The sequence below is a fragment of the Saccostrea cucullata genome, unplaced genomic scaffold (assembly GCF_032062105.1).
Source record: "Saccostrea cucullata isolate Sc308-1 unplaced genomic scaffold, CSIRO_AGI_Scuc_v1 ctg7, whole genome shotgun sequence".
In the NCBI taxonomy this organism is placed as follows: domain Eukaryota; kingdom Metazoa; phylum Mollusca; class Bivalvia; order Ostreida; family Ostreidae; genus Saccostrea; species Saccostrea cuccullata.
In genome coordinates, this window is record NW_026935080.1 from 103851 (window position 1) to 131700 (window position 27850).

The 27850-nt window shown below is 31.9% G+C and overlaps 1 protein-coding gene across 2 annotated transcripts; it reads right to left on the reverse strand.

The window, feature by feature from the left end:
* Positions 1-27521, reverse strand: LOC134241809 (active breakpoint cluster region-related protein-like). Of its 2 annotated transcripts, XM_062723828.1 has the most exons (25): positions 25668-27521; positions 20012-20127; positions 19461-19598; positions 17714-17905; positions 16477-16590; positions 16304-16337; positions 15920-15972; positions 15584-15703; positions 14790-14911; positions 12608-12675; positions 10454-10563; positions 9871-9936; positions 9290-9437; positions 8765-8826; positions 8482-8524; positions 8173-8241; positions 7464-7663; positions 7050-7106; positions 6645-6754; positions 6362-6423; positions 5959-6036; positions 5477-5503; positions 3460-3594; positions 2796-2901; positions 1-2476 (listed from the first exon to the last, which is right to left on the reverse strand). In XM_062723828.1, the coding sequence occupies exons 1-25, from the start codon at positions 27208-27210 to the stop codon at positions 2236-2238; spliced, it is 4014 nt and encodes a 1337-aa protein (XP_062579812.1). In that variant the 5' UTR covers positions 27211-27521; the 3' UTR covers positions 1-2235. The 2 variants fall into 2 exon arrangements, with proteins under 2 accessions (XP_062579812.1, XP_062579813.1); XM_062723829.1 differs by lacking the exon at positions 5477-5503.
* Positions 27522-27850: the final 329 nt, after the last annotated feature.

A 27850-nucleotide genomic window follows, 5' to 3' on the forward strand; every position in this document is an offset into this window, starting at 1 on the left:
TCAAAATATTACAATCTTTTATTTTTTTTCACCTCATTTTTAAACATTAATTTTGGGTCTGACTTAACAACAAAGAAATTTGATTACATTGTATTGTGTTGTATCAAATAAGAAGCACAAAACTGTGTACACTGACTGAATACAAGATTAACAAACTGTGCATAGTTAACAAATGAATAACAAAAAAAATACACCACAAGAGCAAAAAAAAATTAATATAAAGGGCTAATGAACTTAGATACAATACTATATTTATAACTGTATACACAACACACTTTTAAAATTTCTTCATTTTTTTTCAATAATTAAAAGAAATTGAAACTGATAAACTAAGAATTGATATCTTTTGGACTGATTTTTTTTTTCACATACTGCTCTTACATACAAATTAAATATTTTTTAACATTTCAATACAGTATAATCAAAAGAACAAATACAAATACATGTACTAAGAAAATGTGATATTATTAAGCCTGGTAAAATCTGTCTACTATGAAAAAAAAATGTAACAAAAAAGAAAAAAGAAAAAAAAACATTTACACACAGTCTGAACCCCCCCCCCCCCCCAAAAAAAAAATTGTAACATGGACATAGGACATTATTTCATAAATGTTAATATTTAATAATTTAATATCTTGCACAGCTAAATACCACAACTTGTTTTAATTAATTATGCTTAAACTGAATTCACCAATATATGATTCAGATGCCAAATTTTCATTTTTTGAACCATCACAATTTCATATATAATAGAATGTTTTCTTCCAATGTTGAAATACATGTATTTCAAACTTGCATAATTATTAATATGTTACATTTAGAACAAGTTTGAAACAAAAGGTTAACAAAACTAATAAAAACTGCACTATTGAAAAGGCCTGGGTTACATAGGTACTAGTATTTCTTCCTACTTGTAGTTTTAACAATCAGCACTTTTAGGTGGTAGGTACATGTATTTATGACTGTACAAACTAATGAAATCATTATTCGAACTTGTTTATAATTACATGTAAATAAATTTTCACTGGTTAAAATGTACATTGATATTGCACAAAAAAGTACAGTGTATATAGGATAACCACTTTAGCCCTATTTTACACACACACACACATACCCGCACTACTCCAAATAAAGAAAAAAAACAAAGTTGTGATTTTTTGTTTGTTTGATTGAAAAGGAAATGCTGTTCAATTAAATAGTAAACATATATATTTTCAAACTGTTGTAATGAATAACTTGTAAGCTGTAATGCATTACTTGTTTAAAAACGTGGTTTTGTTTCTCAACAAAGACATGACTAAATGAAGACGGATAAACTGGTCCTCTATAATATCACAGTAGTTAAATTCTGGGCAAAATGAATTCAACTATTTCTACTTGACATCTACATTTTATCATGTAAATGTATTCGAAATGCAATTATAGGAAAACTATGGTCTTTTAATTTTTCAAAACACAAAAATCTTTAAAAAAAAATCATAAATTAACAAAAACAAAACATATAGTGGATGCCTGGTCCAACTGATACAAATGAAGGAAAAAATAAATTCAAAATTTAAAACAATGTGCAGTGATTTCATGACAAATGGAAAGGTAAGTTTCTCTTTTTCCCCCAAACAAATTGCTGTTTTCTTTATTATGCAACCAAAAAAAATCTTCAACTCTTGGTTATGTTTGAAATAATTTTGATAAAACATGAAAAAGTCTACCTCCAAACTATGTACATAAATGGTTTTATCAATAATGTTATGAAAAATATTCCCAATATGGGTACCTATACATTGATGATTTTTGTACATAAGATATTTCAATGTCATGGTATTACATGTATATTAAAATGAAAGTGAATGTGTCTGACTAAAATTAAATATTATACACATTTTTTTCATGTTTTCTCTACAAAATTGTAACACTTTTAACAAATGCAAACTGTTTATACTAGTATTTCATTTTGCAGTTTATTTAAAGATACCTAAATAAATTTACTATTCTTTTTCAATTATTTATTTCTTTTCAACAGTAGCAAACAAACTTCAACTAGAGAGTCTTGTTATTTCTCCAAGAACTTCCACGGTCCATTCTTCTTCATTTATCACTAGAAAGTAATATTTCCCAACTATGGCATGATCCTCCATTTTCTATCCATTCCAGCCATCCAACAGATCCCAAATTCTCTTCTATCCAAATCCACTCTACATCAGCCTACCCCAATCCACGTTTCCCTATATGCCCTTCCTATACTAGCCTATCCTCTCCATGCATTTCTATGGACTCACACCTCCTGATGTTCTTCCCCCTGGCTGCTATCTGTAGGAGGAAATATAGTACCCCAGCCTGTAGGAACACGTCCTGGGCGTCCTGCATCAGCTGGGCGGGGCTCTGGTGGTCGCTGACCGCGGGGTGGAGCAGGGTGGGGCCGAACACAGTGGATAGGTTACTTAACGACATTTTATTACTACTCTCGTACTTACTGACCCTGAAACAAAGAAGAAATAGATGGGTGTAAACAAAGAACTCATTTCAGGTACATGTATCATTGATGTACAGTCAAACATCGTTATCTCCAACTTGATGGGACCGAGAAAAAACTTTGAGATATCTGGGGATTCAAGATATTGAGAGTAAATTACATAAAGATTAAGTGGCTGGGACTTCCAAATCACTCCGACATATCCATGGTATTCGAAATATTGGTGTTCGAAATACCAAAGATCAACCACATGTAAACTGAAATAGTACTCCGAGATATTAGATGACCTTTTCGCAAGTAATAATAAATGTTAATCACACAGTACCTGACTAAATGCTCTACTATAGCCACTATGCAGTAGTAGTTCTCGTTTGGAAGATCATGTAGAAGTTGAAGAAAAACTTTCTCTTTTGCATCACCATCATGCAATCCTACAAAGAAATTTATAAATAACCAATAGTTCATTTTATGTATAATTTTTTTATGATTAAAAAAAACTATCAAAATGTTGACAAAGCTTGATCAGCATGAGGAAGTAATGACAAGAAAACCTCATCAAAATGTGGTCGTTAAGACACGAAAAATTTCATCAGCCCATTGTAGCTGTGAGAACTGTTGCAAAGTAAATTTAAGGCATAAAGTGGCAATCAAGGAAATCCACATAATTTTTGACTTGCTATCTAACAGCAATTGTGATTCAACCAAATTTTGTAAAACTTCATCTTCAGCATATATTGCACTACCTGAAGGCAGATTACTTACCTATTGTAGCTAACTAAACTATTGTAGCTATGAACTGTTTGTAGCTAACTAACCTATTGTAGCTAACTAGCCTATAGTAGATAACTAACCTATTGTAGCTATGAACTGTTTGTAGCTAACTAACATATTGTAGCTATGAACTGTTTGTAGCTAACTAACCTATTCTAGCTATGAACTATTTGTAGCTAACCTATTGTAGCTATGAACTGTTTGTAGCTATAACTAACCTATTGTAGCTATGAACTGTTTGTAGCTGGCTTCAGTAAAGAGAGGTTCTGGTAGCTCCCTGAAGTAGAGTTTGAGAACCCCAGTCACTGCATGAATGTCACTGTCTCCAAGGAGATTCAATCCCGCTCTTAGATCTGTTGATAGAATGAAATATGGACAGATTAGACTTTGATATAATAAACATTTATGGACATGTGTTTGTGACAGAAGGATAAAAATGATCAATTAAAAAAAATGGTAAAAAAACTGTTAGTAAACACAGAGTCACCAAGTGGCTGTATTCCAGATATTGTTAAATGATGAAGGCAGTGCATAGTAGATGTCCAAGAATAAATCGGTAATTCACTTTTTAACAAAAAATATATCAAGGAATTAAACCAAAAATCACTTTATCGTGTGCTTGTAGATGCCATGCTATATTGAATGTGACTTCGTGAAAATAAACACAGATAACAACAGAGAATGCAACCATGCAAATTACCATATATGTAAATAAGGCATGTATATGAATTAATGAATTTTAAAATGACTATGGATTTGCTTCAATTTGTATTTTGCAAGACACAATTTAAAAAAGATTGTGGGTGTTATACATTTTAAATGAAAACACATGAACCCAATGCACTGCTGAATGTGACTTTAAAAATTTCCAAGAAGTGATTCATTTCTTAGTCTAATGTATATTATATATGTATATCCTTTTCAACCTCCCTCACCCCCTTTCAACAAACATTTTTTTTTATCTCCCTTAAATCATTTCCTCATCCAGTAACTAAGTAGTTGTTCATTGTAATGTTCTTTGTTACAAACAACATGCTTGTGAAATGTAATTCCTACTGCTTTTCCATTGTTGAATCTACAAGGTCTGAACACTAAGTGGACAGACATGCACTTGTTGTACAATCAAAGTTTGTTACTATAATTAAAGTGTTTTGCAATGAGTAGCAGGAAAAGATTTTTGTTCAATCAACAGATCAGAGACATAAAAAGAGGTCTAAATTTTAGTTCTTTTAGAAAAATTCGATTCATAAAAGTGTTATTTGTTGCAACTTGCAATAGTTAGGTTTAGATGTTTGGATTTTGACTTCTATCTGCTACACATTAGACAGCATCAAATATTTTCTAAAATTCCATAATTCCAACTATGATGCAGTGAATTATTTTGTACCGCACATTTTAATGAAGTGACTACTGATTTATAAAACATTTTGATTGTCCTGGCTACTGTTAGTATAATTGTTTTACTTAATGTCCTTATGAAATCAAATTTCGTATGAAAACTTCTGGTTTGTCAAACACTGTAAAACACGGTAAAACTGAATCAACTCAGGGTGTACAATGTAGTTTCATCAAGAAATCTCAAGGTCATTCATCATGCTCTAAATGTGTTTCCAAAGGGATTCATTTCTAATATCATCATATATCAAAATAATCCAATAAATTGAAAGAAAAATGTACTTTATCCTACCCATGGGTAAGCACAAGCAGAAATAGTCATGTCATTTTCAATGATTTACAACTTGCTATCTTTGTTATGTTTTGCAAAAATCAATGCAGTAATGCAATGAAAATAAATTTGCTATGATCAGTGTGTCAAAATCATAGTCATACTGTTCTACTTTTTAAAAAAAAAAAATCTAATATTGAATTCATCAAAAGGCTTTTGAAGCTTGAAACTGGGATGTATCAATACAATTCAATATCTATTTAAATTATACATGTACTATAAATAATTCAAAAAATAAATTTAATTTTATTAATCAATTATATTTCTGAAAAAAAAGCTGGAAATCAATTTTCAGCTTCCTGTCAGGAAAACCAGATTCCAGTTATAATTTCATTATTTGATATTTCATTTTGAAATTTATTTATTTCAGCCTAGGTACTCTAAAAAACATCCATACAATACTTTTATGCACATTGCAATTATATATTAAAAGCCAATGGTGAAGATTTCTTTATACAAGAGCATTCCATGATCAGCAATTTATAAAGACAAAAAAATAATATATTTACACACTGGGACCCATTTACTGTCTAAATCTGAAAATATTGTAGATATCGGAGGTAAAATAAGTCTCTCAACTAAATTCTCTGTGTGATTATGAAGAAGTCTATGAAATAGGATGGAAGATAAAAGATACTTTGTATGCAAGTATAGTGTTAGAAATTTTAATTGTACAGAGTATAAATATTCCAGCCGTTTACCATGATTTCTCGTTTCTAATACACAGGTAAAATTTCAAATGTTAATCACATGTTAAATGTATTAAATAAAAAAAATTGTTGAACATAATTTCATAAACACATTTCAAACAGAGTGAATTTTCCCCTACATGTATATGTATGTATATGATTTGATTAATCATTATAGGATATGTTGTAAATCTGACAATGCCTTTGTATTATGAACAAGTCTTCCATGAAATGCTTCATTCTTAAAATATGATCCTTCAAAAAGATGTACATGTATAACTGTAAAATTTTTGTTTCCTTACTTTTGTCAAAGGCTTTCTTAATTCTCTGTATTTCTGAGGTTACACCAGAAATTCTATAAACACCGACTTCTTCCATTCCTGAAAAGATTGACAAAACCATATAATAAAGTGGGGCTGGGTTTGTTGGTGAACAAATTTTAATTTTGAATAATGTACATAGGATTTTGGAGGGAAATTGGCAAATAAGTCAAGAAAAAAGTGAAAATCTTAAATATCAATCAATACACTGACTTTGCATTTATAAAAGCATATTGTTATAACAGTATATGTTTTATAACATAGCACATTTTTGTATGTTATTCAATCTCTAAAAGGAAGGCTTCATTTCTTTGACAAACAATCTACATTCATGTCAGCCACGGGTGAGAAAATAAAATTGTCTATAAATGATAAAATAACTTGCCTCGGGCCTCTACCTCCTTGATACATGCAGTGACAAAACTTGGAATTGTCTTTCGTTCTCGACTTGACAAAAGAGAAATAAAGATAAAATTTTTTTTTTCACAAGTGCTTTAAAAAAGATAAACTCTTATGTACACTGCTGATAATCTGAATTACTTTACAACATGTTCTTTTATAAGTAAAACTCCAAAAAGTTGCTACTTTAATTCCTTGACACTACAGTTGAATTCTGACTGCCAAAAGTGTTCAGATATATTTTTGACAAGATATTTAGCCATGCTTACTTGCAGACCACCCCTATCTTGGTTCCAAACAATCCTCCCTGGATCTTAGACGGAGATCTCTTGAGAGTCTTAGTGGCTGGTGTGTGTCTCACCGAGATCATCAGAGATAACTGAGAAAAAAAAATCATACAGAAAATGTATAAAAGGTCATACCTCTAAACATTTAGTTGTAATTGGAATCATTACAGATTGAGGTTAGATAAAAAGAATCTTGATTGCAAGTACAAAACTATTGATTTTAGTTTTCATTAATTTGAAAATCAAATTTTAATGCCTCCATGGATACTAAATGGAAAGGCCTCTCTTCAAAATGATTATCATCTGTAATAGTCTGTTTTATTGAATGTTTCTTGTTATTAATTTTTAATTGTTTACTCCAGAAAAGCTCAACTAATTAAGACCTACTGTGTTCATACTGATTTTCTGTTCTTTGAAACTGCTACTGAGCCAAGCTCTGCTGAGCTGAAAATTGAAAGAAATGGTGAAATGGTTTCTTAAACTTGACATTAATCTGCAATGAAACATTGATATTTAATTTTTTTTAAAGTCTACTCAAATTCTGAAAAAAATATTGCAATAACTGCCACATGTGGGTATTCAGAAAACCTATCAACATTCTTTTTCTCTTGTGGAACACAACCTGATAAACTCTTGCACATTATACCACAAACAAAAATCTATATATTTTACTCAATCCATCTATAATGAGAATCAATTATCATCAAAATAAATTTATAAAATTTTTGAAAATTCATACATCTTTATAAGAAAATAAATATTAGACAGATTAATCCTGAACATGGACTCGAATGAGCGTACCTCAAGTGCACTCCTGCCGATGAGCTCATCCTCCCCCTCCTTGTTTACGGTGTAACATAGGATCCTCAGGGTCTGAGAACCCTCCAGCTCTAACTCAAAGTCCTGGTCCCAGTTAGGCTCAACCGAGTTCACACAAGGACGAGTCTTGGCTTGCATGAAGAAATAGCCATAGGAATCTAGATGGAGCTGTACATAGGTATCTGCAGGACAATTCATAAAAATAAGGTGAAAATCCTGTATCATGAAGATTACTTATATACACATATATCTACTTGTACATTAATTTGATATTTATGAAATTAAAAGATTTGTGCTACAGAATTTTTTTACAATGTAGTTGTAATCAGAAACTAGAGGTACTGTGAACAATGAGCTCACTAAATGATACCCCTTCCTCCCATATGAATATAATGGATGTGTCCATGTTTTGTTATGGGAAACCTAAACTATGTGTCGGATCAAAAAGTAAGATAGGAGGTGCACAATGGCAATATGTAATAAAGATTCTGTGAAAGTCTAATCAAATTTCATTCAGTGGTATGAGAGGAGTTGCAGATAAGAGATGGGTACCCAAAAGCGTAACACATGGACGGACGGACATCCCGATTACTATATACCCTCCCGCTTTTCAAGCGGGGGGTATTATGAACCCAATGATATTTTTTTCTAATACTAGAACAACCTCTGAGATTTTTGTACAAGAACTTACCACACGGACTCTCCAGGCCGTCCATCTTATGTATCGTGACATTTAGGGACCCATTCAGCATCTCATCATCTGATTTAAGGGTTTAAAACTTTAGACAAATCAAAGAAGTTTATACTAAAATAATTTTTAAAATAAAATTTGATAAACATGCAAGTACCCTGGAACTTGAATTTACTTTGTAAAATCAATTCATCTGCTTCACATGCATGTAAAAGTAAACATTTTTTTAAATTGCTTAATATATCAACATACATATTTCACTTAAAATTTTTTCATGAATGCATGTCATGTCACACTTGTACAACTCACCTTTCTTCATCAAAACATTTCCAACATTATTAACTTGAGGAAGCTAAAATAAGACAAATTCCAAGATTCAAATGGACATTTTTGAATTTTGAAATATGCTGAGAAGATAGAAAGTTTCAACATTTTTCCTTGAATTTTTTACCCACAGATTATGAAAAACATATATTACAACTTGCTTTGTTAGTTTTAAATGAATTGAGCTGTAAAAGTTTTTACCAGGTATTTTTTTAAAGTTAAATGTTTCAACTCAATAATAATTACCGGTATTTGGTTTCTAATTTACCTGTTTGCTCTCATTGATTTTGGCCTGAACATCATGTCCACTCAGTTGTCTGTAAAATCCACCTGCGGAGAGGAAAGATTGAGAACTTCAATTCTTTCTTAAATCATCAATGTCATCTACTTATTACATTTACATGTATTTTATAGAGCTCTGACTTTGCTTCTGGTAATTTTTTTTACCCAAAACTTCATTATCAACTTGATCAGTTTTTTGAAAGTAAATACAATATAATCTAATGATTACATCTCCTGCTTAATAAGAAACACTAAAGATTAAACAGCAGAAACCATATAGTCATTAACACATTAAAAAGAAATCCAGTTATTTCCCTTTATTCCACTGTCAATGAACTTTACTATAACCTCTGCCAAACTTCAAAATTTATTTTACAGCTTAACTAACTGGCAATGGAAACCAATCATGTCTGATGATGATGGTTCTACTAACTGAACAAAGCCCCCCCCCCCTTTCTCTCTCTCTCTGTTGGGTGTACAGAGTATTCCCCTTTATGGTAAATGTACTTACCATGATGGTGGTTCTGTTGAGCGTACACTGCATCCCTCCATTCCTCTCTCTCGTAATCTGTAGACATTAGGATACAGTGGTTTTTGGAGTCCTCCTTCATTGTGAATTGTAATGGCAGATGGGGTGAAGCAAGGATCAAGGCAGCTTCCTACATTTTAGACGAGAAGAATTATTAAAAGTACTTATGTTAAGCCAAAGGGGATTCATTTCATACATGAATAAATACAATTAGGAACAGTTTACAAGTGTAACTCTATGGACTGTAACAGTACAAAGAAAACGAAATATGTCTGATTTAGACTTTGGATAATAGGTCTATAATGTACAACAGATGCTATTTAATCTCATCAGTGGATTTTGTTTTTGCCTACTGAGTAAATGTCATTGTCAAGTAAAATCAATTTGATAAGGTGCAGAAACTTGGAACTCGATTGTGACACATTACATGTGTAAATATTGACAAGTACAATGTATATTAATTAAACTGATCTCTAAACAATCCTTTGTTATTTATCATCAATAATATATGTCTAGTTCATTTAATCATATCTTCCTCTCTCATTAATTGACAATTGACAAACCTGTTCCTCTATTTTCCGTTTTAATTTCTCCATTGTCCTGGTACCAGACGATAACCAGGATGTCCTCTGAAGAAAAAAATTAATTAAATCAATCTCAATGAATATTTGTTAATGAAATATTTGAAAACTAATCATTGAACAATATAATTGGATTTCCTTATCACTGTCTATCTTTTATTATTTTTAAATCTGTGTTCTTAAAAAAGCACTTATATAAACACAGTTTGTCAATGTCAACTTTGTGTTTCACCGACTCATGAAATCAATTTATTAAATGATTGTTGACCATTGAATAAGAAAAAAACATTTGCCACACATGAAAATTAATCAAACAAAATCTTGCAAAGTTGTATGATGGGTTCTTGTATTATTTTAATTATTTTACAGTAAAACTCGGTTATAACAAAGTCACTGGGACCTATGAAATTACTTCGCTATATCTGAAATTCGTTATATCCATATAAAGAATTCGTTAAATTTATACATCTGGGGATCCAAGATAACTCTTCTCTATATCTGTGAATTTGCATGTTCATACTAAAGGAGTTTTACTGTATTTACTTTAAAAACATAAAACCCCTACCTCCCCCTTGTCGTCATGGATCTTCATCTCCTTCCTCAGCTCAGCCTTCAGATGAACAATCTTCTTCTTCATACTCTCTGTGTCTTCTTTAATGGAGAACACCTTATCCACTGAAAAAGTGTACATAAATAACTGTATATACCATATGCATTTTAAAATATCATCATAAGATGCAAGAATATATGATGAAATCTCAAGATCAGTTATTTGCTTATTTATCAAAAGGGCTGTGGACACCATGGGCGACTTCGATTCGTACCCAAGTACATACTCGAGTTACTTGAGTTTCAATCGAACAACCATAGTTACTACTCAAATTACGTCATATGACCTTATGAACTCTACCCAGGCTAACCCAGCCATACAGTAGGATTACAAGAGTTTCGATATGGCGGCGTCAAAGAAAAACTCGAACTGTAGGAATTATTTTTTACAAAATATTACTTTCTACATGACGCTTTATAATCTATATGCATATATGTTTATTTGATTAGATTTTTCTGGCTTACTGCCCGATAACAGCAGAGACATAAATTCAAATTCGAAAACAAAAGTTCAGAGCTGAAAAAATGCAAAAACATTTCAACTGCATCAAAAGCTATTCAAAAAAAAAATTAACTCAACAGATGACGCCAAAATGAACCTATCTGACCGCCTTTTAAATCTCATGGAGGAAAAAAACTAATTTGAAAATAGTACTAAAAACAAACAAGTATGCATTGTTTATAATGTAACAGATGTTTGATTTTTTAAATTAATTAATTTACGTGTTGAATGTCTGTGTGTCTGCAAATGTGATATTGTACCATTTATTGTATTGATTTTTTTTTTTTTAGGTTTATTTTTTAAAACTATTGGCCAGCAAATTAATACATCTTGAAAAAATATCAAAAATTCAAAAGTTAAGCTGCAAAAAAGTTAAGATGCTCATTCATTTTTTTCCAAAGTACACTTTTTAAATAGGTACATGACCTTATGCATTATATGCAGTTTGTTAATGAAATGTTAAAAAAATAATAAGGCAAAAAAAAAAAATTTAAATTCAAACAAAATATTTAAGTTATGTTTGTATTCAAACACTGTGTACTTGAAAGTTTTTAAGTATGTTAGTTAAATAATTCTTAAAATATTCAAAATCTAAATTTTATTTTCAGTTTATGGTCATAGAGCCTGAATTTCTAAGAATCAAAAAATGTGCAAAATCGTCACTTTATTGATAAAATTATCGTACTGAGCAAACTTGAACGGAATTATTTTTGCTACCCTTCACACTCATGAGTTCGCTTGAAAACCACTTGTTGGTGTAAACATCCGGTCATGTGGCGTCAATCAAGAGTTAATACTCAGGTACGAATCGAAGTCGCCCCATGTCATCTCAGCCTTGCTGGATTTCTTTCTTTTTTTTTTTGTTTAAGATTTTCATTAAAACCCAATTCTCTTCCCATAGGTTATGACTTGAACAAAATAGAATTACAATATACTAGTACTTGAAGATTAATATGACTAATCATGACCATGCTGTTCTTCAAGATTTATTTCCCTACATATTCCCATGCAAAACTTAGATCTCCTATTGTAGTCCAAACAACCAACCCACCCTTAGGTGCATAATATATAAATATGATTAATCATGCCTCTTCTGTTTTTCAGAAAAAGATTTATAAAGATTTTTTTTAATGCACTGCAGTGATCTTACAACATACTAGTTTATAGTGAGGAAAAGTTAACTTTGGCTTAATAATTCTGGGTACAACAGAACAACAAATTAAATAAAACTCTTAAATAGAAAAAAAGTATTAAAACAAAATTATGAATCATGATGTTACTGCAGTTAAAAAAAGGAAAGATCTCATTGACAACTATCTACTGTTTTCTTCTCTTGTTATGAACTTCGTCACTGAATGAGTTCACTAATAAGGGCCTTGAGGTTAATGTAATAACTTCCTGCATAAAGTGTGTATGTTGACACATTTAAACTGTTTGGACAGCGGATCAACATCAGAGTTCAAATCTGTATTAACATCCTTTTTATCACGGAATACTTTCTCTACCAGGAAGGAAAACAAACTTTGATTGGAAATATCTGCAAGGTTTCACAAAGCTTGTAAAAATAGATCATGATGGAAGTATTTTTGAAGAATTTCAATGACTTACACTTAGTTTCCATGGTGATATGGGGCACTGGCAGAAACCATTTGACTTCAAATACATTAACACGATTTCTGAAAAAAAAAAATCAACATTGGCTAAATTAAAATATATTTCATACAGGAATCTGACACTATAAATAAAGAGAAAGTCTGTATGACATTGTGACATATACGATCACATCCTTGATAAATTTAGAAAGTCCTAGATTAACATTAACTGTCAATAGGCAGGATGTGTGCTGGAATGTTCTTAAAAGTGCAAAGTATTATCTGTCTCCGACAGAAAAGGAATTATCCTTAGAGAAATGTATTTGCAGGCACTTGAAATTTATAAGAAGAGAAATATATTTGCAGGCACTCGAAATTTATAAGAACAAAGCTCAGAAAGTCTATCTTGTACAAAATATGCAATATGGGTTATTTGTAGTGTTGGCAAATCGGAGGATTTTTAGTAACCGGTTACTCGCTCAATCTTCCGATCGAGTACCCGGTTACTCGGATGATTTATTTATATTCATATATATCATTTATTCCTTTACTCAACGGTAGTAATAAAACACAAATATATTGTGAATGAACATTATTATTAAAAATTAAAGATACGCATGCATATGCATGCACTATCTTGAAAGAATTTTGATGTAATTAATAAATTAATTAAATCAGAAGAAGAAAAATAAATGTTCAATGTTTCACGCTAGTTTACAATGGCGTTCATCACCTTTTACTTTTCGACCCCCGATATAATTATGTCATGATCAAGGAAAATAATTATTTAGAAATTTGAAGTCACAACCGTACACGATGAATTACATTTTACAGGTATCGAATCAACTGTTCTTTTAAAATACTTCCAAGCTATATATGTCCTTGATGGAGTCTTGTTAAATTACTTAATGAGGTAATTATAACTCAGGTCTTCAAAACGTGTTTAACCTGCTGGCAATCAAAGCTATTAATTAACTGTGAAAACTAATCAAAACAAATTGATCGTATTAGTGAAACACTAGATCATTAAGTCTAACGGTAAAGAAAATTAAAGAAATGTTTATGTATACGCTTGAAAACAAATTAACATTCTATATTTTAGTTATTTACTTTATAAGATGTATTTTTATCAGAGTAACCGAATAGCAGTTTTACTAACCGATACTCGCATCGTTCGACGGTTAACCGGTTAACCGGGTACTCGTTGCCAACACTAGTTATTTGTCAATTCAAAGAATTTGTCATTTGCATCAACTATGGAAAGAAATGCTTTGTCTATGGAAGGGCAGAATCAACTTTCCCAATAATATAAATTATCTCATTAATATGAGGAGGCTTTATATACTTTTACCAGCTATAAAGAATTGCTCCTTGGGAGATCATTCTAATAGACCAATAAATATGAGGTCATTATGCAGTATTGTTCTAACATACATCTACCAGTGTTAATTCTGTGTGAACTATCTTTTCTGTTTTTGCTTTAAGATATTAGAAACATAACATGAACAAGAACACTCATATAAACAATATCATGATAACACTGTTCTTTAGCAGAGATTTCTAATTTGTCTATCATATAAAACACTGACAGAGAAAAATAAAATTGTTGATTGTTTAATGTCCTACTGAAAATTTTTTCATACATATGGAGATGCCACCACTTCCCAGTGGAGAGCTACAAATTTATGACTATACATTGGCACTCATGGCCATTCACTCTTTACAACTTACTGAACTGTGACGCATCATACACTTGAATGTTCACGTCATAGAAATATGATGTCACCTTTTCCACGCAAGCACTTTATAGTGCGGTACAAGTTTCTCAAAAGTTAAGCGTAAATAATATTACGATGTAACATCTTAATAAAAAAAAAACTTTTCTTGTTTCTTATTTTATGAGATTTTAGCAAGTATAAAATAGAAGGAAATTGGCATTAAATTGAAGATTAAATGAACTGAAAGTGCGTGAAAATGCGTGATTGCAGGGAAACGGTATATGCAAGATTTTGCGTTAGAAATTGGGAATTGTATATGCATTAAAATGTGTGACTGCTGGGAAGGGGGTTAATTAAACAGTGAGGAATCTTTATCATGCCAAAACCTACTGCGACATGGAACCTTGGTCTATACAGTCTCATCCAAATAAAATAAATGTTATACTAGTAAAGATAGTAACACAATCACACATTACACACCTTCCCGTTTGCTTGTGTTTGGTACACACAAGGACGTCAGTGAACAAGAAAAGAAACCTAAGTTTTCTGGAGTTTCCAACCATCTCCACAACAAAGCCACTCTTAACCAGATGGTCCTCTGTCTGCAAGATAAAGATAATATCAAATATTCTGCCAGGTTCTGTTCAAAATATGATATACACTCATGTATATAGGTATGCAGTTTCATTCAAGTAAGTTCATGTATCCCTGTTCTAATTCAATTAAGACTCCATGCTTGATAGTGATACACCTACCCTGGTAATAAACCGTAATATGGTTAAATTAATCATTAAATATTTTGATAGAAACAAATATTTCAACAATTTTAAAATATTTTTAGCTTCTCTCATGTAAAAAGTGAATTTATGTACAGATTTTCTACAGTACAATATATTTTTTGGGGAAGACATGTGTCAAGAAATTGTGCTAGTAAAAGTTGTCTAGAAACATAGTAACGTTTAGCATTTCTAATCTACAACATCATTAGTTAAGCCAATACTCAAACCCATTTTTTGTTAGCAATATTCTTGTTCTGTGATCAGTGCAATCAAGTGACATGGGGAAGACTATTAGTTACACATATCAACCACTTTACTCACAAGAAATTTCTCAGCTGATTCAATCTCTGTATCAGTTTAAAATAATAATCAGCATCTTTTAATATATTAAGTCTTTTTTATAAGTATGGAAGCTACATTATAAGAGCATGCATATGTCAGGTCATTTTTTGGTGCCTAGACCAGGATTATTTAAACAATAATGAGAAAACTTACATTTGCTATTTCTGAATCTGGTTTGGTGGCAAAGTTCTTTAGGTTGTGGTCAGCTAAATCTAAGGTCTTCATCAGGACTTTATAATCCTCATGATCTTCTGGTGTGTAATTCAGGAGATCCTATGTGCATAATGAACAAAAAAATGTACAGTTTTAATAGTAAAAGTAAAAAATAAGGTAAAAAAATCATAACTGTTTACAGATGACATTGCAGGTCACACTACTTAATTTTACATGCATGTCTCCCTCCCCTTTTAAACAAAATCTGCATTTTCTCTCTAAAACTGAAATGCTCTATAATTTTTCCAGCCCTGTTTTTGTATAAGTAGTACCTACATGTATGACTAGAGTATTTCTTTGAAGCCTTTGTACAGGTGTAAATAAAAGTTCTACAAACAAAAAAAAAACATCAGACATATACTGAAAACTAAGAACTGGATAATCAAGACAGCAGATTTAAATGTAACTAAATTCTACAGCAATGCAAAACAAAGAACGCTTTGCAAAATTTAAATGGTAGAACCCAAGAAAAGAAAAAATAAAATATATTTCATTTTTCTTGTTAGGGTTTACGTTACAAAGCTGGGCTAATTTTTTTATTGACATCATTATTACATACAAATCTGACAATGATAAGTTCAATGCTTCTAGAAATATTTTATAATTACTAATTTGTTTCCTTATACATGTATCACATCATAATATTTTATTCATATTTACCTTGCAGTGTATGTGTGCCCCCAGTGGTTAGTTTCTGTAAAAATGAATAGCATGTAAATTGAATACCACTTCAGCAAGAAGAATAGTAGAATACTTTCTTTGCATAAGAGAACCTTCCACTATTCTGCAAAAATTTCAGAATTAATATAAAATGAGATTTAACACTGACTTACAACAGAAGAGACAAGCTTTCGGAACTCCTCGTTATTGTTGCTACATTTCAGTATACATTCTGCTGCTTCATGGGTGTGGTTAACATATTTCATATACATAGGAAAATAAACAATCTGAAATTGAATAAATAAAATTTAATTTTCATAATTTTGGATTTTACTGCATTACAAATGAATGATTTATATAAACCAACTGTATAATATAAGCCTACTATAAAAACAATAATGTCTGAAAATCCAATTTTGACAAAAAATTTATCAAATAATCAATCTTTCCAGGAACTTGGCTATCAACATGACAATTTAAATCTGGTCTTAATCATATTAACCATGATCAAGGAAATCTTAATGCTCATAAAACAGCAAAACACATGAGGAACTTTTCTGTTGTTTTTTTTGTCTTAATTGTAATTCTATCAACCATGCAGTTAATAAAACCAATTAAACTTCCTGCATGCAATTTTATGATTTCAAACCCCATAAAAAAGTGAAATTCCCAAAACACAGAAATCATACATAAATAATTTTACTTAAGAAATAAATTTGATTTTTTGAAAATTCTCAAGGACATGGACTATGACACTTCTGGCTGGCATGTTTCATAAAGAGTATTAGAACTTTATGCTAAATAAACAGGCATGATGCGTTGTTGTTCAAGTACCTCAAAAAATTTCAAAAATTAAATTTAAATATTATATTTACATTATCTATTTGATCATAATGACCTGCCACAAAATATATAACGGTAGTTTAACTATCATTTTTGAAACAAAACAGTTTGCAATATGGTTTTGATGTTAAGTATGGTAATATGATGTCACAACAGATATACATCCCTGGTAGTTTATTAGAAAATGAACCATTTCCAGATTTGTAGAAAATCATACATAAAATATTTAGAAATGTAAATATTGACAAGTAGGACTTTAAGGGGTCATGAAGAGTGAAAACAAATACATGTAACTAATGCAATCAAGATCATAAAAAATAACAGCTGCATAAAATGATTTACTTCACAAATCCTCTCAATTTGACATAAAGTTAGAATAATTTAAACACTGAAGTATAAGTATCACATGCAATATGAAAAACTGAACTACTTTACAAGGCATAAAACAATACTTGTATAAGGACAAAGGTACGTAACATTAAACTGGGAAATATTTGCAACTTAAACATTTCTAAAACATAAGTTACATAATATTCTACACCTATCAAGTACACTTTTGCGACTTACTAGCTCCTTAAACGTATCTCCGACTTTCTGTGTGTCTGACCAGGCATCCACTTTAGCCTGTAGCTTCTCCACAAAGTTCCCATGCTGAACATGGATTTCCTCCACCTGGTAAAATATGGTGGTGACATCCTCCATTAAACACATGGGGGGCTCTTTTAAATTGGTTATCTGGTTCTGAATCTTCCTTTTAAGCTGTAAAAAATAAAAACTTACAACTGGAAATTCTTTACACATCCAATTAATTGCTTAAATGATTGAAATCAATTAGCCTCAGGTGAGAATGTGTGCTCTGTTCAATATCAATGAACATGTGCTGGCAATAAAATTCAACATGCTTACCTTACCTTAAAAAAAGAAAACATTTTTTTTATCAACTAGCTAGTTCTTGGGAATAAGGACTACAGGAAAGTTTATTCATTAAAGCAGTGAAAATGAAACATCAACTTTTTTTGAAACACACAATCATCTGGCAGTTCATCCACATCCACCCTCATCCCCCATCCCCCAACCCCTTTAGCTTACCTCTGTAATATCTTTCAGTAAGGATAAATAGGTCCTCTTACCTCTGTTATGTCTTTAAGTAAGGATAAATAGGTCCTCTTACCTCTGTAATATCTTTAAGTAAGGATAAATAGGTCTTCTTACCTCTGTAATATCTTTAAGTAGGATAAATAGGTCCTCTTACCTCTGTAATATCTTTAAGTAAGGATAAATAGGTCCTCTTACCTCTGTAATATCTTTAAGTAAGGATAAATAGGTCCTCTTACCTCTGTTATTTCTTTAAGTAAGGATAAATAGGTCCTCCTACCTCTGTAATATCTTTAACAGGGTTCGACACTAACATTTTTAGGCTTTGGTCTGGTCGGACTAGTGCTTCTTTATTATTTTACTGTCTGTGGGCAATTTTATGAGTCCGTCAAAAATATAAATAATAACTAGAATTAACATTGCAATGTACTTTTATACTTTTTTGAAATAAACATAGCATTTACATGAAATATTTTATACCAAGATTCATTGAAACTGCGCGATTCGATCTCATTCGTTTTTCTCTATATGATTACATCATCCAAACGTCCAACATCTTTCTTCATGTGTCATACTAAATCATGATCATTAAAATGTTTAATTTCATACCAATGAATCCCCAAACTTAAGTGCTTAATTGGCTCAGAATTACATAACTTCCCGCCAAGAAGCTAGAAAGCTAAAATTACATATGGGGTTTTCCAGTGAAAGTTGTAGAGAATTGAACATCGGTGAACTCTTTTTTTTCTCCCCCAGAAAAGTTTATTAGTCCGTTCGGACTTATTAGCCACAAATTTTATTAGTCCGAATGAAAATGTATTAGTCTGAGACTAACGGACTAACGTTAATGTCGAACCCTGCTTTAAGTAAGGATAAATAGGTCCTCTTACCTCTGTAATATCTTAAAGTCAGGATAAATAGGTCCTCTTACCTCCGTAATATCTTTTAAGTCAGGATAAATAGGTCCTCTTACCTCTGTTATATCTTTAAGTAAGGATAAATAGGTCCTCTTACCTCTGTAATATCTTTAAGTCAGGATAAATAGGTCCTCTTACCTCTGTAATATCTTTAAGTCAGGATAAATAGGTCCTCTTACCTCTGTAATATCTTTAAGTAAGGATAAATAGGTCCTCTTACATCTGTAATATCTTTAAGTAAGGATAAATAGGTCCTCTCGCCTCTGTTATATCTTTAAGTAAGGATAGATAGGTCCACTTACCTCTGTAATATCTTTAAGTAAGGATAAATAGGTCCTCTCGCTCTCCAGAATTCCCTTGACTAGAATTTTCCTCATATGAATTTTCTGGTCTCTGATCTTCCTAGAACTACTAAGGCTCATAGTTCTGGACATTTCAGGCTAAAATAAATGTATAGGATATTAATATTTGTGTAAATAATTTTTCAATTATACACTATGAAACATGCTTATAATAAAGTGCAAGAGATGGACAATTTTGTTTAGTTATAAGTGTAATTAATTATATCCTTTAATTTTACAATAAATTTTTAAGTTACTGGGAATGACGATCACTTTGCAGCAATTACCCGGTAAGTGTCAATTCATTAAAAGTGTGTTTACTATTTAGCATGTTTTACTGTACAGTTATATATCTACTAGAATGACCACTAAAAGTTTGTTCTAAGATTTTCTAAACCAGCGAACCAAGAACGGCTTTTTATGAGAAAAAATCTCTGCTATGAAAGTTCCAACTTAGTCAGCACTCAATATCATTCATAATTTTGGGACAATCTTCTACTGAAATCACATACCACTTCAGTATCACTTGTGTCTTCTGAGTCTGCCCCTGGGGCCTCCGTGGTCACATGACTTTTCCCATCAGCCTCGTCTTTCTGTTGAGTATTTTCTGCATCTTCCAGATCCATGCCTGATGAATTTAAAGAAAAAAATCAACTACCCAGGTAAATCTTACTTTCATACCGATTCTATATACATGTATCTGCATTGAAGTTAATTTTTTGCTTCTTTAATAGCAGTAGCTTAACCAGAGGTGAAAAATTGTATTATGATCCATTTGCAAAATTTGCTAGCATTGCATTGTATGTAATTTATTCATATAATTTTCAAGGTCATATAATCCAAGGACACATAATATTGGCTGCTATATAATAGGTAGGGACCTGTATTATCGAGATTATACTGAAATGGATGTGAGTGTATTAAATTCTAAACCAATTATTATAGTATTTTGACAGTTTATTAAAATCCAAATTGGCAAACCACTACATGTGAATAATATTATTTTGAATTCATGGGTGATATATTGGTTGTGTCAATTTTCAATTTTTGCAAACGTTTTGCAAAAAAAGAAAGGACAAATGGGATTAAGCTTCATATGCAAAAAGTCTCCTTATAAAAGATTTCTCTTCCTATGTATTTCTAATCAATCTCCCTATCCCCCCCCCCCCAAAAAAAAAATCTGAAGAAAAGAATTTAAATCAAAAGAAATGTAATGAACTAACAGTAGATATAAAACATCATGTTGACTACAATGTACAATATTAACTTGGATACAAATTCTTACATAATTTTCTTTTCTCCCTCATTCTTCCTCCAGTTGATTTCAATTTTAAAACTTGTTTATGTATAAATTTTAAGTAATAAACTCAAACTTTTTAAAAATCCAATAAAATTCATCATAGGTGTTGTGGTCATGTGTTTAGTCTCAATAAGCCAATAGTCACTGATTGCAAAATATACCATTATTATCTGTACACTGTACATAAAAACAAGCTGATATGGGTGGAGTTCATGGAAAATCCTTTCTGGGAAAGGAGAAAAGGGTGTAGGAATATTATGTACTTTCGTTCTATCTTATTTCAAATATCAAGGCAATGAGTCACTCATCATGTTCGAAATTTGATTTAAATAGACAGATATGTATAGAGAGAGAGACATTTTCAAAATGCTTGATACACTTAATTGAGCACGGAAACATATAAAAGTCAGGAAAAACAAATAAACTCAGACTGCTAAAAATGTTTTACAATACTGAACATGACGTGTATAAATCTATTATGTGATGACAAAAAAAAAAAATGTCTTTAAATTACAAATAGGGGACGGTGACTTTAATCCTTATGACTAACCAAGATGGACATTTTCCTAAACCAGTCACAAGATCTGAAATGACTAATTACAAGCTGTGTATATCTTCTTTGCTACCAACATGATCAATTTCATCATTTTACAAAATCATTTCCCACTGAATCATATAGCTATAAAGTAAATCAAATGAGAAAATAAATTTGATCACCCACATTCCAAAACAATTTGAACTTTCTTCAGAAATTTTAATGGGACTTTTACATGAACTGTTAAATCGTTAAAGATTATTAAGTCAGTTTTTGTAAATTTTTCAGTCTGTTATCTAGATTTATATATAACAGTAGAGATATACAGAATAGAACTCCTATTCATATACTGGTAGATTTATGAAAGATTTATAGTTCTTTTAAGTCTTATCTTTCTCGGGCAGTGAATTAACTGTTTTACTTGCATTTTATCTCAGAGAGCATGCGAGATATCAGTTGAGATTATTGAAAGACCAAATAGCCATTTAACTCTATCCCATTCCTCACTTCCAAGATATTATATATTGTCAAACTATTTATCAAATGATTAAAAATCCTACTGTGGCTAATTTGTATGTAAATGTTACATGAAGATTAAATTCCTTTGGAATAAAAAGTTAAGATTTTTCCTCTCTCTCTCTGAAATTTAGGTCAAGGAATTCATACTTTTTTAAAAATAATTATTAGAAATATAATTAATATCCTGTGAAATGAGAGAGGATCTATAGAAAAGAGAGTGGGAACTTCCTTGACATAACTGGAATTAACATTACTCAGTTTCCTTCTAGAGGCCAGTCATGTGCCCATTTCCTTCAGGGTAACCATACACCCCATCTCCTCCTAGCATCTTTAAAATGCCCATTAAATTTTATATTGGGACCATTTTTTTTCTTTAATTTATAACCATTCACTCATATCATTTGCTGGTATAATTTGTAGAACCCTTGAGGCTGTGAGAAAATATTTTTTAAAATTCACAAACAACAATGTACAAATAATTTTTTTTTTAAAAATGAGGAAACATTTAGGGGGAAAAAACAGATCACCAATGATAAAACTTTTCAAAAGATGGTTTTTAACCTGGGTCTCATAAAAAGAATCCGAATGTAAAATTTGAATAAAGACTTTATGTAATATTTTGTTTACTTCCTGGATATTCTTATATCATTGCATACCTGTTTTATTACTTTGGGTATGATATGATTTATATGGTCTAACCGGAGACCTAAAAGACATAAACAAACTTTATCAATGATAGGGTAATTCTAAAGTAAACAATTATATAACCAGCATAAAAATGCAGCATACTGCACTTGCTATTAATTTTATCTAAAAAAAATCTATGTACTGTACAGGTATTTTGTGCTGATTTATTTTAATAAAAATAAGATTACCGGTATATCTCTAAAATCTTTTTAAAGCTGTCTGATACTATTTCAATATACCTGCTATAAGTCAATATTTTGTCCAGTGAATGTACATTGTACATGTTTATGTTCAATATCTGCAAAGTTTTCATATAACTGCATGTTACTTGGATAGATGACACACTGCATACTTGAGAACTTTTGAGAAATTAAGCAAGACAACATGCAGATAGATTAATTATGGAAACTGTCACCATACCTCATTTTTATTTCAAAGGACTTCAAAGTCAATCATGAGACAAAAGTAATGCATGCATATACACTGTATATGTATTTCAGAAAGATGATTTTGGGGCATGGTCTGAATTCAAGTAAAGAGATAATCAGACATGGATCCAGGAGTGAAGTTAAGGGGGGTTAAGGCAGGAGGTCTGGGGTCTGCCTTGAGGCCGTGGGTGAATCCCTAGGGGGGGCAGGGGGCAAAACCCTGGAAGCTCCTGGATTTTAAAGATTTTGTATGGTTCAAATGAGGTCTAGCGAGTAAACATTTTAAAATTTTCTTGACGAAAATATGATTTTTTGGTAACTTTGATAATTTTAGGGGGGGACACATGCTGGGTGTGCTCCCCCCTTCAATCCACCACTTATAATTTGTTTAGAACTTAAAATTCTTAGTTGAAATAATTTTGTAATAAAGTTCTTGTGAATCAGTATGAAACAAGATGTGTTTGTGAAACACTATGCGCCCGGCGGCAACAAAGTTCAAAAAATCTATTTTTAGCATATTTGTCACAGTCAAGGTCACAAGGTCATTGACCATGGTGTCATTTGAAAGCACTTAATTGGTGGAGTATGCATCCCAAATATGAAGTCCCTATCTCCTATGGTTAAAAAGTTATGACAGACAGTGGGAAAAGCTATCTTTAGCATATAGGTCACAGACAAGGTCACAAGGTCATTGACCTTGTCGTCGTTTGAAAGGACTTTATTACTGGAGTATGCATACCAAATATAAAGTCTCTATCTCTTATTGTTCAAAAGTTATGACAAAAAGTGTAAAAAGCTATTTTTAGCATATAGGTCACAGTCAAGGTCACAAGATCATTGATCCTTTGAAAGGACTTTATTAGTGTAGTATGCATATTAAATATGAAGTCCCTATCTCCTATTGTTAAAAAGTTATGACAAACAGTGGAAAAAGCTATTTTTAGCATATAGGTCACAGTCAAGGTCACAAGGTCATTGACCTTGATGTCATTTGAAAGGACTTTATTAGAGGAGTATGCAAACCAAATATGAAGTCTCTATCTTTTACGGTTTAAAAGTTTTGGCGAAGGTTAAAGTTGACAACAGACAGACAGACAAACAGACAAACAGATAAACAGACAAACAGACAAACAGATAAACAGACAAACAGACAGGACAAAAACAATATGCGCCCCGAAAAAATTCGGGCGCATAAAAAAGATTTATAGTTTCTTCATTACCAGGGATATAATATAGCATTTCTATTATGTAGGATTAGATTACACTAAAATGTAAATGAGACAATTGTTCTTTTTCTCACAGTTTCATCATCATTATACCCTACAGCATAAGAAATCATCCCTAAAACAAAATATGCACATCTGCCCAAGATTCTAAATCATTTTGGAATTCTTTTCCAAAATCTCACTTTCCATGCAAAACATTTCAAATATCACGTACCATCTGTTACATATATAATATAAGCTAAGATTTACAAGCAGAGAATTATAATACCAACTTTATTCTAAACATGCATGATCTGAAAGTTCATTATGATCTGCAAGCTTAATAAAAGCTGTGAATCCAGGATTCAGATTTAATAGCATTAAATGCATAATGCTAGGATGAAACTTACTAGAAACATCAATCATACATATTGATAAGTACATGTTGTGTATAATTCAATGAGATATCCTACTCTCTCTCTCTCTCTCTCTCTGTCAAACATTATCATTCTATATCATGTATATTGATTAAATTTAGCTGCAAGCAAAATAGCATTTTTCTTTTGTTTTTCATTTTAATAATCCTACATAGAGATCTCCTTCTAGCTCCCAAAATAATAATTTATCCATGCAATTAGTTACTAGTATACTACATGTTAAGTAATTTATCAATATAATTATATACATGTACATGTATTTAGTTAGTAGCATGACAAAAGTCAAGTTACTAAGTATCCAAACCACCACAAAATTAATAGCTGGTATGGACCTAATATAAAAAATCTAATTTAGGAATATATAAATCATACAATTATTATTAATTATGTGGAGTTCACATTGTACATAGTATAAAGAGTTGAATTGTTTTCTGTGGGTATAAGAATATTGTCAACAGGAAGATAATAATTATCAAACAGAGATAGATCTTCATGTGTCATCATTCACAAACAGCTGGGGTTTTTGACCAAAATAATTTTTTTCGCTGTTAGAATAACAACTACAGGGCCTTCCCTTAACAAGGTGATCAGAGAAATAGATTGTAACTGGTAGAAAACCTAAGCATACAATCAGTGTACGCCTATGTAACAGGATACCTGAGTATATACATGTAATTAATCTACTGTATAACAGGTGTGCATGGAATACCTACCTTTAGTGGCTATACATGCTATAGCACAGCTGTGATTGCTGTCAATGTGTGGATGTAGGTAGCCAAAAGATGGGCTCTGATGGCTTTTTTTTAACAAAAGCACATATGGTTTGGTTGATATGATTTGTATAATAAACACTGGCTCATAACAACATGAAAAAGTCAAGCACAAAACTGATCAACATGATAAAGACTGTGAACACTGTAATGTATAATTTTGAAGGAAGTGAAATGTATGACCTTCTGGTGCAATGTGCAAAAATACTGAATTTTTTCCTTACTTGATAAAAACACATCTCACTATAGCAATTTTTTGTACAGTTCCTGCAGTAATTTATACTTACTTTGGTTATTCTGAGAAGTGCTGACATCTCCAACTCGTTTCTTGATATGACTCTCAGAAGAATCAGGGCCATTAGTGCTAGAATCACACACCTCTCCGCTAGTGAGACTAGTGATTGAAGTGGAGTCCGCACTAGAGAAGCTAGAGTTACTAGACTTTTTGGTCCCATTGGGGACCGTGTTGTCGTAAATGTCCGAGTCCCGATTATTAGGCTCATCTTCATCGTCCAAGTCGATGGTAGGTGTCCTCCTTGTCAGGAGAAAGTCCACAGAGAAATTCTCATAGTCATTAGACCTCAATCGTTTCCTGTTTTTGGATTCTTTATTATTCTCTGGAGATAATTTCTGACTAGATTCGGTGATATTTTCGCTAGGACTACTAACATTGTCTAATTCACTGCTGAGGTGTTTGTACCCTGTTGATATCACTTCACCACTTCCACGCTTTTCCTTTCCTCCGTCACTTAGCCTGAATTTTCTTAACATGTCTTTGTCCAGCACCTCCACAGTCTTGTCAGAGCTGGCTGTTTCACTTAAGGAAGTAGTGGGAGAATTTTCAAAAGAATTTGTTCCTGTCAGTTCATCTAGGTTAGTCTCAGGTGTACATGCCCTTGTTGTTACGTTCCCTATGTTATAATCATGCTTTCCTCTGTTTACTTTCGTTTGAACCGGTTCCCCTTTACTTCTGTTTGGGCTATGATGACTTGAGCTTGGACTGAGTTTTATACCGCGGGGGGTTGTGAGAGGTTTTGGTCTTGCTGGATGTTCAGCTCTTGGTCTACGAGGAGGAACGGTGGGCTTTGTAGAAGGTGTTCTTTCCGTGGACGCTGTTAATTTTCTTGTACATTGATTTTCATAATCTGCTTCATCGTCATCATCACTGGACACATTTCCTTCATTGTTTAGTCCTGCAGCATTGTAAGGCCTATGTGAACTGTGTTGTTCTCTGTTTGGTATGCTACCTGAGTCCCGCCTGTTATTATCACATACCTGTGTTACTGGGTTATCTCCAATAGCTCCATCACTTGACTCTTTATCCATTATAAGATATTGATTACCGCTTACTGCTGCGTTTACCTGGATTTCATGATTATCAGTTACATCAATAACATCACCACCCATACCAATGTTAACAAAAGTTTCCAAGCTGGAGTCCACACATTTTCCAAGACCTTCTAACAAAGAATATTTCCTTCTTCCAACTTCATCTGATGATTTTCTTTCAGAATCATTTGTATTTGAGGGATGTTTTTTTCTACTTGCACTTTTAGTTCTTGGTGAGTATTCGGAAGATTCAAACCCATTGCAGTCTTTCATGAGAGTGTGCCAAAAGTTTTCAATAAGCTCAGCCTTTTTTAACTCTCGCTTTAGCCTCTTTGACGTTTCTCTTGATTCATTGTAAAATTTTCCGAGATGAGCTATGTTTACTGACTCGAATCCATCAGCTGAAGTTGAAATACAGCCATGTAGGTCAAGTAACGGTGGATCTTCTTGTGGAAATTCAGCATTCCATGTTTCCACAAACTTGTTGTACAACTGCTCCATTACAACACGTTTACTTGAAGCATAACACTGATGCTCTGATGAGGCGCGATATTTCTAAATTTCCCAGGAAATCCTTTATTTGAAGCTCAGATTTAGTCATGTTTCACTTCCGTGTTTTTTTTTCATAGCCGCCATTTCTGTTTACGTTCTAATTTCGGAACTCCTCGGAATTTTTTCTAGGTGAACGGTCCCATCCCTGTTTCACTCTTGAGTACATTTCATTTTATTGATTTACGTACTTCACCTTCGTTGGAGGTCCAGTCTGGTTAATCCAGCTTTTAATTTCGACCTACTTGAATTAGTCACAGAGAGCGAAAATCGAAATAAATTTTAATGAAAACTTTCCAAACCACTTAGGCCTACATTGTAATAAGAGTTCCATGGGCCACAACGCTCACATGTTAATAATAATATTTTTTGTGCTCCGTCACGACATGGCCAGGGTAGTTTAGCCTTATCATCTTACTTTGTCGTAACGTCAGGAATTGATACTTACAAGAAATTGTACTTTTAATCTGTTCTCACCTTACATTTCTGGTTTATAGTTCTGATAATAAACGTGTTAACTAATCAATATATTGAAATAAAGGGTTCTTCGTCGCCAATAAGTTATTTACAAAAATAAAAATAATATAATTCC

Bases quoted from the DNA above. Each gene is read 5' to 3' on its own strand.
- LOC134241809 (XM_062723828.1), bottom strand. From the start codon at position 27,210: ATGGAGCAGTTGTACAACAAGTTTGTGGAAACATGGAATGCTGAATTT. The intron at 12,676-14,789 runs GTGTGTAATGTG...TTTTTTTTTCAG, and splicing joins AAACACAAGCAAACGGGAAG to AAATCGTGTTAATGTATTTG. The intron at 3,595-5,476 runs GTAAATATATTA...TTCTATCAACAG, and splicing joins CAGTAAATGGGTCCCAGTGT to ATCTAAGAGCGGGATTGAAT.